The sequence below is a fragment of the Oryx dammah genome, unplaced genomic scaffold (assembly GCF_014754425.2).
Source record: "Oryx dammah isolate SB20612 unplaced genomic scaffold, SCBI_Odam_1.1 HiC_scaffold_25, whole genome shotgun sequence".
In the NCBI taxonomy this organism is placed as follows: domain Eukaryota; kingdom Metazoa; phylum Chordata; class Mammalia; order Artiodactyla; family Bovidae; genus Oryx; species Oryx dammah.
Window position 1 is genome coordinate 43,020,192 of NW_024070209.1, and position 14,564 is coordinate 43,034,755.

Consider the following 14,564-nt stretch of genomic DNA (forward strand, 5'->3'; position numbering starts at 1 on the left):
GGAGGCCACCATTACAACCCTCACAGCAACCAGAGTTTGGCCTGGGCCAAATGGACAGGGAGGGAACACAGCCCCACCCATCAACAGAAAACTGGATTAAGATTTACTGAGCATGGCCCCTCCCAGTTTCCCCCACAGTCAGTCTCTCCCATCAGGAAGCTTCCATAAATCTCTTATCCTTATCAGAGGGAAGAGAGAAACTAATCAAACTGATCACATGGACCACAGCCTTGTCCAACTCAATGAAACTATGAGACATGCCCTGTAGGGCCAACCAAGACAGATGTCACGGTAGAGAGGTCTGACAAAATGTGGTCCACTGGAGAAGGGAATGGCAAACCATTTCAATATTCTTGCCTTGAGAACCCCCAAAACAGTATGAAAAGACAAAAAGATAAGACATCGAAAGATGAACTCTAGGTGTCCAATATGCTACTGTAGAAGAGTGGAGAAAGAACTCCAGAAAGAATGAAGAGGCAGAGCCAAAGTGAAAACAATGCCCAGCTGTAGATGTGACTGGTGATGGAAATAAAATCCAATACTATAAAAAACAATATCGCATAGGAACCTTGAATGTTAGGTCCATGAAGGAAGACAAATTAGAAGTGGTCAAACAGGAAATGGTAAGAGTGAATGTTGACATTTTAAAAATCACTGAACTAAGATGGACTCAAATGGGTGAATTTAATTCAGATGACCATTATATCTACTATTGTGGGCAAGAATCCCTTAGAAGAAATGAAGTAGCCATCATAGTCAACAAGAGTCTGAAATGCAGTACTTTGGTGCAATCTCAAAAATGACAGAATGATCTCTGTTTCCAAGGTAAACCATTCAATATCACAGTAATTCAAGTCTATGCCCCAACCAGTAATGCCAAAGAGCTCAAGTTGAATAGTTCTATGATGACCTACAAGACCTTCTAGAACTAACACCCATCATGGGGGGCTGGAATGCAAAAGTAGGAAGTCAAGAAACACTTGGAGTAACAGGCAAGTTTGGCCTTGGAGTACAAAATGAAGTAAGGCAAAGTCTAACAGAGTTTGCCAAGGGAACACACTGGTCATAGCAACACTCTCTTCCAACAACACAAGAGACAACTCTATACATGGACATCACCAGATGGTCAATACCAAAATCAGACTGATTATATTCTTTGCAGCCAAAGATGGAGAAGCTCTATACAGTCAGCAAAAACAAGACCAGGAGCTGGCTGTGGCTCAGATCATGTACTCCTTATTGCAAAATTCACACTTAAATTGAAGAAAGTAGGGAAAACCCACAAGACCATTCAGGTATGACCTAAATCAAATCCCTTATGATTATACAGTGGAAGTTACAAACAGATTCAAGGGATTAGACCTGATAGAGTGCCTGAAGAACTATGGACGGAAATTTGTGACATTGTACAGGAGGCAGTGATCAAGACCATCCCCATGGAAAAGAAATGCAAAAAGGCAAAAATGGTTGTCTGAGGAGGCCTTACAAATAGCTGAGAAAAGAAGAGAAGTGAAAGGCAAAGGAGAAAAGGAAAGGTATACCCATCTGAATGCAGAGTTCCAAAGAACAGCAAGGAGAGATAAGAAAGACTTCCTCAGTAATCAATGCAAAGAAACAGAAGAAAACAGAATGGGAAAGACTAGAGATCTCTTCAACAAAATTAAAGACACCAAGGGAGTATTTCATGCAAAGATGGGCACAATAAAGGACAGAAATGGTATGAACCTAACAGAAGCAGAAGGTATTAAGAAGAGATGGCAAGAATACACAGAAGAACTATACAAAAGAGATCTTCATGACCCAAATAATCACAATGGTGTGATCACTCACCTATAGCCAGACATCCTGGAATGAAAAGTCAAATGGACCTTAGAAAGCATCACTATGAACAAAGCTAGTGGAGGTGATGGAATTCCAGTTGAGCTATTTCAAATCCTAAAAGATGATGCTGTGAAAGTGCTGCACTGAATATGCTAGCAAATTTGGAAAACTCGGCAGTGGCCACAGGACTGGAAAAGGTCTGTTTTCATTCCAATTCCTAGGAAAGGCAATGCCAAAGAATGTTCAAAGTACTGTACAACTGTACTCCTCTCACACACTGGCAAAGTATTGCTCAAAATTCTCCAACTTAGGCTTCAATAGTACATGAACTGAGAACTTCCAGATGTTCAAACTGGATTTAGAAAAGGCAGAGGAACCAGAGATAAAATTGCCAACATCCACTGGATCATTGAAAAAGCAAGAGAGTTCCAGAAAAACATCTATTTCTGCTTTATTGACTATGATGTCAAAGCCTTTGACTGTGTGGATCACACAAACTGGGGAAAGTTCCTCAAGAGATGGGAATACCAGACCACCTTATCTGCCTCCTGAGAAATCTGTATGCAGGTCAAGAAGCAACAGTTAGAATTGGACTTGGAACAATGGACTGGTTCCAAATTGGGAAAGGAGTACATCAAGGCTGTATATTGTCACGCTGCTTATTTAACTTATCTGCAAGTTGAGTCATGTGAAATGCTGGGCTTGATGAAGCACAGGTCAGAACCAAGATTGCTGGGAGAAATATCAATAACCTCAGATATGCAGATGACACCACCCTTATGGCAGAAAATGAAGAAGAACTAAAGAGCCTCTTGATGAAAGTGAAAGAAAAGAGTGAAAAAGCTGGCTTAAAACTCAACATTCAAAAAACTAAGATCATGGCATCCAGTCACATCACTTCATGGCAAATAGATGGGGAATCGATGGAAACAGTGGGAGACTTTATTTTCTTGGGCTCCAACATTAGTGCAGATGGTGACTGCAGCCATGAAATAAAGAGACACTTATCCTTGGAAGAAAAGCTATGACCAACCTAAACAGCATATTAAAAAGCAGAGATACTACTTTGCCAACAAAGGTCCATCTGGTCAAAGCTATGGTTTTTCCAGTAGTCATGTATGGAGTGAGAGTTGGCCCATAAAGAAAATTGAGCACTGAAGAATTGATGCTTTGAATTAAGGTTTTGGAGAAGACTCTTGAGAGTCCCTTGGACTGCAAGGAGATCAAATCAGTCAATCCTAAAGGAAATCAGTCCTGAATATTCATTGGAAGAACTGATACTGAAGCTGAAACTCCAATACTTTGGCCTCCTGATGTGAAGAACTGACTCACTGGAAAAGACCTTGATGCTGGTAAAGATTGAAGGCAGGAGAATGGATGACAGAGGATGAGATGCTTTGATGGCATCACCAACTTGATGGACATTCTCAAATGCAAGCTCTGGGAGTTGGTGATGGACAGGGAAGCTTGGCGTGTTGCAGTCCATGGGGTACCAGACACAACTGAGCAATTGAACTGAACTGACCACGTGGAGCTTTCATTCTCTTAGCGGTGACCATTCGACCCTTTTCATTTGCAAGTCATTTTCCTTGGAGAAGGAAATGGCAACGCACTCCAGTATCCTTGCCTGGAAAATTCCATGGATGGAGGAGCCTGGCAGACTACAGTCCATGGGGTTGCAGAGAGTCAGACATGACTAAATGACTTCACTTTCACTTTCCTTGACAAACAAAATAGGATCTTGAGGGTTCTGCTTTCTTTATATCATGCATCAGCAGTATACCTTCAGTATCAAAAAGCAGATCTATCCCGTTTTCATCTCTTTGTTGATCTAAATATAACTTTAAGTACCCTGAGTCTTCCTTAGCAGTTCTTCCAAGTTTGTGCTCATTTTTCCATTTGCTATTATTATAGATCTAAGCCTTCTTCTACATTTGCCTTAATTTGACTTCACCTTTTCTATATTTTTTAAATATTGATCTCAGGCTGGTAAAATAAAAACAAATTAACTGTTGGAGTTGGATGATACATAGGATTCATTAGGTTAGTCTTATTACTTCTGAAACTTATCAAAGAAAAAAGTCAAACAAATACATAAATACAAATGTTTATACACACACACACACACACACACACACAGAAAGTGAGAGAAGATAGCCCCCATTTTTTCTTCATCGGGATGTATTTTTCTCCCTAAACGTTATTTTATTGGTTGGGGTAATTTGCTTTTTTTTTTTGGTCATGCCTCATGGCTTGCACGGAGAAGGCCATGGCACCCCGCTCCAGTACTCTTGCCTGGAAAATCCCATGGATGGAGGAACCTGGTGGGCTGCAGTCCATGGGGTCGCTGGGAGTCAGACACGACTGAGTGACTTCACTTTCACTTTTCACTTTCATGCATTGGAGAAGGAAATGGCAACCCACTCCAATATTCTTGCTTGGAGAATCCCAGGGATGGGGGAGCCTGGCGGGCTGCCGTCTATGGGGTCGCACAGAGTTGGACACGACTGAAGTGACTTAGCAGCAGCAGCAGCAGCAGCAGCAGCAGCAGCAGCAGCATGGCTTGCAGAATCTTAGTTCCCCAACCAGGAACTGAACCCAGGCCATGGTAATAAAAGCACAAATCCTAATCCCTGGACTGCCAGGGAACTCACAGGGATAATCTGGCTTTAACTAAAGTCTGAATTGCACTTTCTCTGAATTTCCCAGTCCTTTTATTTTCCAGCCCAGATTCCTATGCCAGTTTTTCTTTGACTGTCTTTTTCTCTTAACTGTTTGAAGTCTACATATCAAAAGTCTAGTATATATTCTAATTATGCCTACTTCTCCCATCCTATCAGGAATACAAATTTCAAAAGGTTTTTTCACTTAGGAGTAGATTAGTTCCCCCATTATCCTTTAGGGCAGTGGTTCTCAACGTGTGGTCCTTATAGCAGCACCAACATTGCCCAGGAGCTTGTTAGAAATGCAAATTCATGCGTCCCACTCACCTACTGTATCAGAATCCCTGGGGATGGGGCCTAGGAAACTTTCCAATTGATTCCCATGCACATCAAAGTTTGAGGACAACTACTTTAAGAAAGTAAACTGTTCCAATTCAAAAGTTGTCAAGACAATGTGCTTTAAATTGTGATTTCCACCAAGTGCCTTAACACCAAAAATCCCTCATAGTACTGCATACTTTCATGACTCTCTTCATGTGTGCAACTCATCACTTCTGCCCTTGACCAAGGGACATACAACACAGTTCCACTCCTGTCATTGATGCTGTTTCTCTTTTTATGCTTCTCTGGGTGTTCAGCATCATTCCACTTGCAGGATCTCAGATCTCAATGCATGTACATAATTTCTTGCCACATTGCAATATTATATCTCTCCTTTAAACAAATCTGAATCTTGCAACAACAAAAAATCCTTCCATAGTTACATTCAAGTGGTAAGGCCAATTTCAGAAAGTCACCATGATAGCTAAGAGATATTTATTACTCTCTCTTATAACCAACTTTATCATCCAAATTTTGTATGCTGTTATGAAGTGAACTCCGGGAGTTGGTGATGGACAGGGAGGCCTGGCGTGCTGCAATTCATGGGGTTGCAAAGAGTCAGACACGACTGAGTGACTGATCTGATCTGATGAAGGCTTTGGAGTCTCTAAGTATTATATCCAACTAGCTTCCATATTGTTATCTTCTGTGAATCCCTGGATACGGTCTCCATTTATTCCGTTATCATGTTTTACTTGATGTCTAACAGGTGTTTTTGTCAGTTCATCACTTGTTTTCCCACTCTTTAGCAATATTAGTCTGTAACTGTCCTGACCAGACCAACTAGTCCAGCTAGTTCCTAGGAAAACAGGAACTGTACTCCATCCCTCCCTCCATATTCTCCCAAACTCAGTGAACATGATGGTGATTATACTAAACGCAAGTTTTTCTTCCTGAGCTTTTAAATTAGCCCTTTTATAATGATGATAAGCTAAAACTATAGCTTAGCTAGAAAGGAACTGGTAGGGCCAGAAATATGGAAGAGTGAATATAAATTTAACAGTTTGATTTTTAATTAAAAAAAAATTCTTTATTTAAGCTCATCCCTTTCCTGGGTTCTTCTGTAAAATATAATAAATAACACCAGGCTAATGAAAAATTATTTGCTTTCAAATCAATTTATCTGTGATCATAATTTTCTTCTTTAGAAGTAGGAAAAAAGGTGAATGATTTCAACTGACTCAATTGTATATTCCAACATGAATTATGAGATAACCAGCATCAGTGAATGGCACATAGGTTAATAGTTAATTTTACATACAGACAAATAAGTTCCAAGTTTTATAAGATCTAAGCTGACAACATAGAAGAAACACGGCAATAGAGATGCACTAAATTTATGTTTAAAATACAAGAATATTCTGAAGATGTATAGTTTGTTTAAACTGGGTCGAGTAACAAATAAGTTAACTAGTTTGAAAAGCAATTTATATCCCACTTGGCTAATAAAATATAACTCAAGTCCAAAGAAGTAATAAGAGACAGCAATAAAAGTAAGTATCAAAACATAATAATAAAAGAAAATGACAAAGTGAACCATAAACATGATTTGCTGAAAATATCTGGGTTGCAAAAACAGTATACTGCAAACTTGTGAATAGTTATCATTCTTAAGAAAATATGGGTAAAAATATATTACTCATTAATACAAAGGAAAAACTTTATACACTAAACTGTGGAAATGTATTAATATATTAAATGTATTAATGTATTAATTCCCCAATAATTGGACTAGTTATATATTTCTGCTAAGAGTTTAATGATTAAAAATCAATTATAAAAAGCAAGAAGAGTTTATGAAGAATAATTCTACTTTTTATTTAAAGAAGCATCTTCTTTTTTCTAATATGGAATAAAAATACTTCATAAGTATTCAACAAATATTAAGTTAAGAGTATTAAAAAATCACATATTTGGTAAAAACGGACACTAAAAATTTTACTGTAAAAATATAAACATTCAGATGAAGAGGCTGGTAGCAAGATATATAACCACACTTAGAAAATATATTTCTTTTCCTATCTCTGTTACTCAAATACTGAAACTTTTTGTGAATCAGTTAGCTTTTCAAAGTCTGTTTTTCTCTACCAGAATTGGACCTATCAGTGAGAAATGCATTGATGACTGACTAGAAAATCACTTTAAGTGTTCATGAACCTTGGTATCACATCAGCATCCCCTTTACTCTTCCATTTGCTCTGTTATCTTGTCATCAACAGAGATACTACTGAAAATCACTCTATTCTTCTTCACATCCCACCTCTTCTCTATCATTTATTCAGCTTCAACAAGCCTTAAGTTGTTGAAGTATGGCTAATAAACATACTCACCCAAAGAAAGTGATGGTACAGACGAAAGGTAAAGTTTTGGGATTCTTGGGGAAAAGATACTTCATACATACAAATGGATGTGTTTACAGCTCGTTATAAGTTAAGATTACAGAGGTCACTCTCTCTATGCTACATTTAACAGTTTTAGGAAAGATAGCTTTGTTTTCACATCAGTTTCTACACACAGGAATGTTACGATAATGCCTATTATTTTTTTCACTTACTAAAGAAAAAAGTTAAAATAAAGTACTTTCTCTCCATTTTTCCATTGACTAAAAGAGGTGTCACCTTTTTATATTTTACTTTGGAAAAGAGAAGGCTCATCAAAATTAAAATGACCTTAGCCTAGGACCATTATAAAACACATACATTTGCCCCCAAAGATCTCTGAGTAGTAGTAGTAGTAGTAGTAATGAAAGTCACTCAGTCATGTCAGACTCTTTGTGACCCCATAGACTATACAGTCCATGGAATTCTCCAGGCCAGAATACTGGGTAGCCTTTCCCTTCTTCAGGGGATCTTTCCAACCCAGGGATCAAACCCAGGTCTCCCACTTTTCAGGCAGATTCTTTACCAGCTGAGCCACAAGAGAAGCATAAGAATACTGGAGTGGGTAACCTATCCCTCATCCAGAGGATCTTCCCAACCCAGGAATTGAACTGGGGTGTCCTGCATTGCAGGCAGATTCTTTACCAACTGAGAGGCAAGCCCCAAAGATTCTGAAGTCCTGGTTAAATCTCTTTGACCACCATGTCTCACACAGAGCTAATGCTCAATAAATGTTGCTACTGAATAAGGATCTTTGAAAAAGATGGCAATCCTGTGAGGGATAGACTAACTTGAACCAATAATTCCTTTTTTCATTCATTCATTCAACATTATTAAACATTTATAATAATACAATGCTTTCAGTCATTCAATAAATACACAAACTGTGAAAACATAATATGGTAAGGAATATTTATACTTCCCTATTTTTTAGGAATTCTATTGCATACTTCACATATAGTTTTATGAATGTAAATGACCTTACCTCTCTTACAGATAGCTGCGGTGGGAAGGAGACTGACAATACCAAGTTGGTGAATTCAAACCCAGAGGCCTCAACCTTTTGGCACACCTAAAAAAGTATTACGTAGAAAGTATTTTTTATTTCATAAAAAAGTGTTATACAGATTTCTAGGAATTGCCGAAAATGTTATAGGAATCTTCATAACTTGAATTTTTGGTCCAAGAGACAGCACTGCAAAACTTCTAAACTTTTATCTTTGAGTAGGAAACTCTCAGAAACACCCTGAAATCAAATATTTGGTATCACGAGGCACCAAAAGAGCCAGGATTCACCTGCAGAACAATCTATCGAATGTCAAAATACTTTTCTATTAAGTCACCTGATAATTCAGAAAATATTTTAAACAAAATAAAGCCAAATAGGCACTCTTAACACCTGGCAACAAAAAGCAATCTCACCTTCAATCATGTACCTTTCACAAAGCTGTAATACTCATCTTTTCTAGACACAGAGACGTCTCAGAAAGAACTGTTTCTCTAACTCCTTAGCTATGTTAAACAGCAAAAGGGAAACTGCCATATTTTGTTCAATTAAACAGCACTCATAACAGAAATACATGAATAGATACTTCATTGATTTTTTTCAGACATGTTGATAAAAAGGTAATTTGAGAATAGTAGACTTCGTTTTTTAAAAAAATTAAGAAAATATTCCAATGATCCATTTGTGTGAAACAAGTTAAAATGAATGGCATTCTTCCTTTGGATACAGGCATTAGAATTGAAAATCTTTATATATTACACATTAATAATAAAAAAAAACCAGTGTACCTTTTTAATGAACTCTTTTTCACAGAAATCTTGAAGAATTCCTAGGCATACATTGCATACATTTAAATTCGAGTTCTTGGAAGAACTGCTTCCATCTTCAGTCACTGAGAGCTTTCCCTCTCCATTTTGACTCAGACTGTCCATCCCATCAATCTGATCTTCTGGTTCCTGGAGTCGAATTTTCTTAGGAGGTGGGTTTGGAACTTCAGAAACTAATTCATCTTCTTCAGCTTCCAGAAATTTTTGTAGTTCACTGAGCAACTCCTGAAAAGTTAATTAAAAAGAAAAAATAATGACTCTTTGACAATATCCTTAACAAGAATGAAAATTATGATATCTCATAGACTTATACAACGCTGATTTACATCAATTCTGGAGCAATAATTTGTTTTATTAACCAGCACTGGCTTTCAGGAGAATTTAGAAGAGATTTACCCAGTTCCTATAATATGTGTGTGAATATTTTTTCAAAAGGGTTTCATACATCAGTGGAACTAAATTCTTAAATCTGAGATGGAAAAGCTCCATTAACAAATTTACTAATTTGATCTGTAGTTCTGTTATGATTGATGATCATTCACTTGCTAATTTCAGCAACACAAACAAACAAAACAAAAAACTTCAATTCTAATTATTAACAAGTAGAAATGCAAACTGAATTTCCATTCATGTTAGGTTATTTAATAATCTCACAACCACGAAAATCTCACATGTACAATGTTTAATATGAAATCTAAAAAATTAGATTAAAAGTCTACTAAGTAAAAATAATTTCAAGGCAATCAACTACACAAAGGTAAAAAGATGCTGGCAATGCTGAAATTTGGCATCATAATTATATATCACTAACAGGCAATTATTGAAAAAAGCTCTTTACTACATTCTGGTTTCCCTAATTTCTGTCACTCTTAGTATCGGAATGTAAATTGTGGCACTGCTTTCAAACATTCTCATATTTCAGACATTCCACTCATCTAAATATTCAGAGGACTTTTCTTCTGTTTTGTCTAAATTAGGCAGATATTATTCAGTTGCTTTGAAATCCTTTGAAATTCACTCACATTACAATTTACTGACTCCAAAGGGAAAAATCTTTCACTCAAACAAATTTAATTCATTTTATTAAGACATTAGTTTTCCTATTAAATCTTTAACAGAGAAATATGTACTCATACATATATACCTATACAGGTATATTATGGCCCACACAAATATGTTTATTATTACCTAAGATCTATAATGTCAATAAACATTGTACAGATATATTAATATGTATGTGCACATATATGACATGATTAGAAAACACCAAAATATAAGTATATTTACCCAATAAAGTCCTCAGATATTTTCATGTTTATTTACATAAAATGATATATTAGTTGGTAACACTAAGTCTCTATACAAAACTTACAACATATGTATAAAACAATGTATCTGAAAATAATTGAAGAGAGTTACATAAACTCAATCTTACTACTTTGTAGTTATTATGCATATAAATGATACAGATATATTTATTAGTTATCATAGCATATGTACCATTTTCAGTTTTCAAAGTGTTTTCACATACGTTATTAGATATTGTCCCTTAAAATCCTGTGAGGTGGATGTTATCATCAATCCCATTTACAGAGGAGAAAACTGAAGCTGGAAAGTGGTGGAACTGGGGTTCAAATCCATGTCTTCTAGCTCCAAATTCTAGGCTTTGGATTCAGACAGACAGTTCATATCCTAGCTTGCTCACTTAATAGCTGTGTAACTTTGGGCAGGTTGTTTAACCTCTCTGTGTCTCAGTTTCGTCATCTGAAAATAGAGACAATCATAGTATGTACTTACCTGATAGGTTATTATGAGGATTAAATGAGCACTTGACACATAAAAATGTCTATGAATACTGGACATGATTTCTAATTTCCAAGATAATAGCAACGATTAATACATGGAAGGAATGACTGCTGCTGCTAACTCCCGGGAAACTTTTCCTCTGTCTGTGCCATGTGCAGCACGTGGGATCTTAGTTCCCCACCCAGGGATTGAACCCATGCCCCCTGAAATGGAAGCACAGATTCTTAACCACTAGACAGCCAGGGAAGTCCCTGGGAAAATTTTTTTTTAATTACAGGAAACTGAGCGTGCAGGCATGCATGTGTGTGAATTTGTACTGCTTATATAAGTACATATTTATATACATATATAATTACTATCTGCCTCTTAAATGAACATCACTATTAGAGTAAAATATATTTCACAAAATGTTATATATCTTATATGAAATATTCTATAAAATGTCAAAGCTCTCTTATATTACCATAAATGTCAAAGACCTCAGTATATTACTTTTTTGTTATGAATAGCAGCAAGTGATGATAGATGATAAGCATTTACTTCTAGAAAGTTACAAGTACCCCTGTTTGTAAATACAAGTGGTAAAACAGAAAAAGAAAAAAAGGCAACCAAACTCATAATGCTTCCACCCCCTTCTGTTATATTTTACTAAAATCTGGTGAGAAACACTATTTTGTGATATTCTGTCTAGATAGTCTTTAGGAAAGGTCTATGCAAACATTAAATGTACTAGGGAATTGTTCCACAAAGCTCCTACTACATTAAATGCTACACATAATCACTTAAGAAGGAACTTACATTTACATGGTAATGGAAATTCTAAAATTATCATTATCAGTAATTATTTCATTACAGTTTTTTAATGAAGATACTTGCTCTCAAATACACAGCTACTGACTTTAAAAATAGAGACCCTTTCTTAACTTTAAAAGAAAGAAAATACCTTGTAGGGAAGTTTGTATGGTGCATGAAAATCCACACCACAGAATCTGAAGATACATCTTGGACAGGTACCAGTACGGAGCAACAACTGGGCCACATGCTTGTTTTCCACAGTCAGAGGAAACATATTCAGTAACTGCAACTAGAAAAGAAGAATAAGTAAAACTAATGAGCATCTTTTGTGCTTTACTTTCACAGACAAATATATGGTCACCTTTAAGGATAAGACTCTTTAAGGATAAAAAGTTCATATTTGGAAATCACTATTTGGTACTCTCCAATAACGTTGCTTTCATTACATACATATTGAAACATAAACTTGAAAGCAATTTATTAGATGGATCAGGTAAAAGTTTCTAATCGTCGAGGATTCAACATTCTAGATTATGATAAGTGCATCAACATAACTAAATCAATCAAAAGAAATAAAAATAAAACAAACAAAATATGGTTGTCTCTGAGGAAGATAATGAAAACAAGAATAGAGACTGTAATTTTGCTTTTTATTTTGTACCATTCAGTATTGTTTGAGAACACAGAGTAGTAAATTCGATCAACTTTCCTCTTAGAAATAAAAAATGAGTTTGCTAGCAGTTTCCCTGGTGGTTCAGTGGTAAAGAATCTGCCTGCCAATGCAGGTGACACAGTTTTGATTCCTGATCCAGGAAGATTCGCCATGCTGTGAAGCAACTAAGCCCACGTGCCACAAGAGAGCAGTCCCCACTTGCCACAACCAGAGAAAAGCAGGTGCAGCAATGAAGACCCATACAGCCAAAAATAAATATTTTATATTTTTGCTAGAAAAAACAATCAGATCATTCTATGTTATGTAATACCTGACTGTCCTTAATGATAGTTAAGCAGACAAGTATCCAAAATAAAATGATCAGTAGCTTCAAAAATGTCAATTTTACTTTGATGAAATAATAACAACAACAAAAAAAACAACTATTAGCAAAGTGAGAACAATCTATTCTTTCCATACACAAGTAAAAATTCCAACAAAAACGAATTAAATACAAAATATTTCAGAGTAATTGTTGTCTAAAACAACTTACTACTTTTCAATTTGAAAAAACTCACTTAGAAGTAAATACTGCATAGACAATGGGCTCTTGTTGCTTGGAAGGAGGGGTAATAAAAATTAAATTATGAAATCATTCTTCTTGGGGGCAGGGTCTTCTGATTAATGAATCAGTTTACATTAATTTAAAATGAGGAACTAGTGACGTTTTATAAAACCATAATTGCATGGTAATGGTACTGAGGTACTGATAAAAGACTGGCACCTTTAATTTGTGCAATGTCATAATTCAAACGAACTTGCTTAATATTAGTGGGAGAGTGAAGCTCTTACCAACTGCTTACTATGAAGATGTGACTCTTAGAATCAGTTTATGTTTTCTAACCTTTTAAACCCACTACTAAATGCAAGTTTCTAAATGTTTGTGGACACTTATCAAGAGTAGATCCTTGACAGAAAATAATGAAGACAGGTAGATAGTTCTATGGAATTCTTCACCATAAAAATCAGTTGAGCAGGCAAGACTACAAACAACAGATTGCCTGTGGCTGGGTTCTAATTCAGTTAAATATATGCAGTTGGGAGGGAGAAGCAGGGAAGGAAATCAGGTCTGTCTGGACACATCAGTGAGAACTTTCAGACACCCAGATTGAGAAACACTGATTTAGGGTTGCCGAATGATGCTAAGAAGGCAATGGCACCCCACTCCAGTACTCTTGCCTGGAAAATCCCATGGACAGAGGAGGCTGGTGGGCTGCAGTCCATGGGGTTGCTAAGAGTTGAACACGACTGAGCGTCTTCACTTTCATATTTCACTTTCATGCACTGGAGAAGGAAATGGCAACCCACTCCAGTGTTCTTGCCTGGAGAATCCCAGGGACAGGGGAGCCTGGTGGGCTGCCGTCTATGGGGCCGCACAAGAGTTGGACATGACTGAAGCGACTTAGTAGTAGCAGTAGCAATGATGCTAAAGCTGAAACTCAGTACTTTGGCCACCTCATGCAAAGAGTTGACTCATTGGAAAAGACTCTGATGCTGGGAGGGATTGAGGGCAGGAGGAGAAGGGGGCGACAGAGGATGAGATGGCTGGATGGCATCACTGACTCGATGGACGTGAGTCTGAGTGAACTCTGGGAGTTGGTGATGGACAGGGAGGCCTGGCGTGATGCCATTCATGGGGTCACAGAGTTGGACATGACTGAGCGACTGAACTGAACTGAAGTAAATTGGAGCTTGGAAAGTAAAGAATATGTGGAGAACACTCTTTACAAAATGAAGCTCTGTGTGACCATTATTTACTAAAGATCTGAATCTCTTCCCCCAGCCCATTTAATCTAACAGTTTGGTACTGAGAAGGGGTTGGCATTCTTTAAGAAGCTGATTGTCAGCATTTAAAGTGTATCCCTGATGCACTGGCCTCACAGAGAAATTGTTTCTATCTTGCCCCTTTATCTTTTCTCCTCCTTTCCATTAGCTAAGGTTAAGGATTTCATTTCATTGAGAATTAAGCTTTAACTAGAAAGAGAAACAAATAAACCCTCCTGACCAAAAAATAAATCCATGAGTGATGTTTAAAAAGGACACTTTGTAACGAAGGTTTCCCTGGAGACTTTACTCTTTGTTAAAATGTGTTTTACCTTTCCTTCCCTTAAAGTTTGTTCCTCTAGTGGGTTGACTAGAATGAAAGTATCACGCAAGTCAATAAATGACACATCA

General features: G+C 36.8%; 1 protein-coding gene across 3 annotated transcripts in view; it reads right to left on the minus strand.

Moving 5' to 3' along the window:
- The window catches only part of PUS10 (pseudouridine synthase 10), a 78,812-nt gene that overhangs the window by 62,155 nt on the left and 2,093 nt on the right, over positions 1 to 14,564 (minus strand). For 2 of the 3 annotated variants that reach the window (XM_040224169.1, XM_040224168.1), the window contains exons 2-4: positions 11,826 to 11,966; positions 9,038 to 9,301; positions 8,229 to 8,315 (exon numbers count right to left, since the gene is read on the minus strand). In XM_040224169.1, coding sequence (XP_040080103.1) covers positions 8,229 to 8,315; positions 9,038 to 9,301; positions 11,826 to 11,951 — 477 coding nt within the window. In that variant the 5' untranslated portion in view covers positions 11,952 to 11,966. Of the gene's footprint in view, positions 1 to 8,228; positions 8,316 to 9,037; positions 9,302 to 10,607; positions 10,841 to 11,825; positions 11,967 to 14,564 lie in introns of all 3 variants that reach the window. The other variant, XM_040224170.1, reaches the window with a different exon arrangement.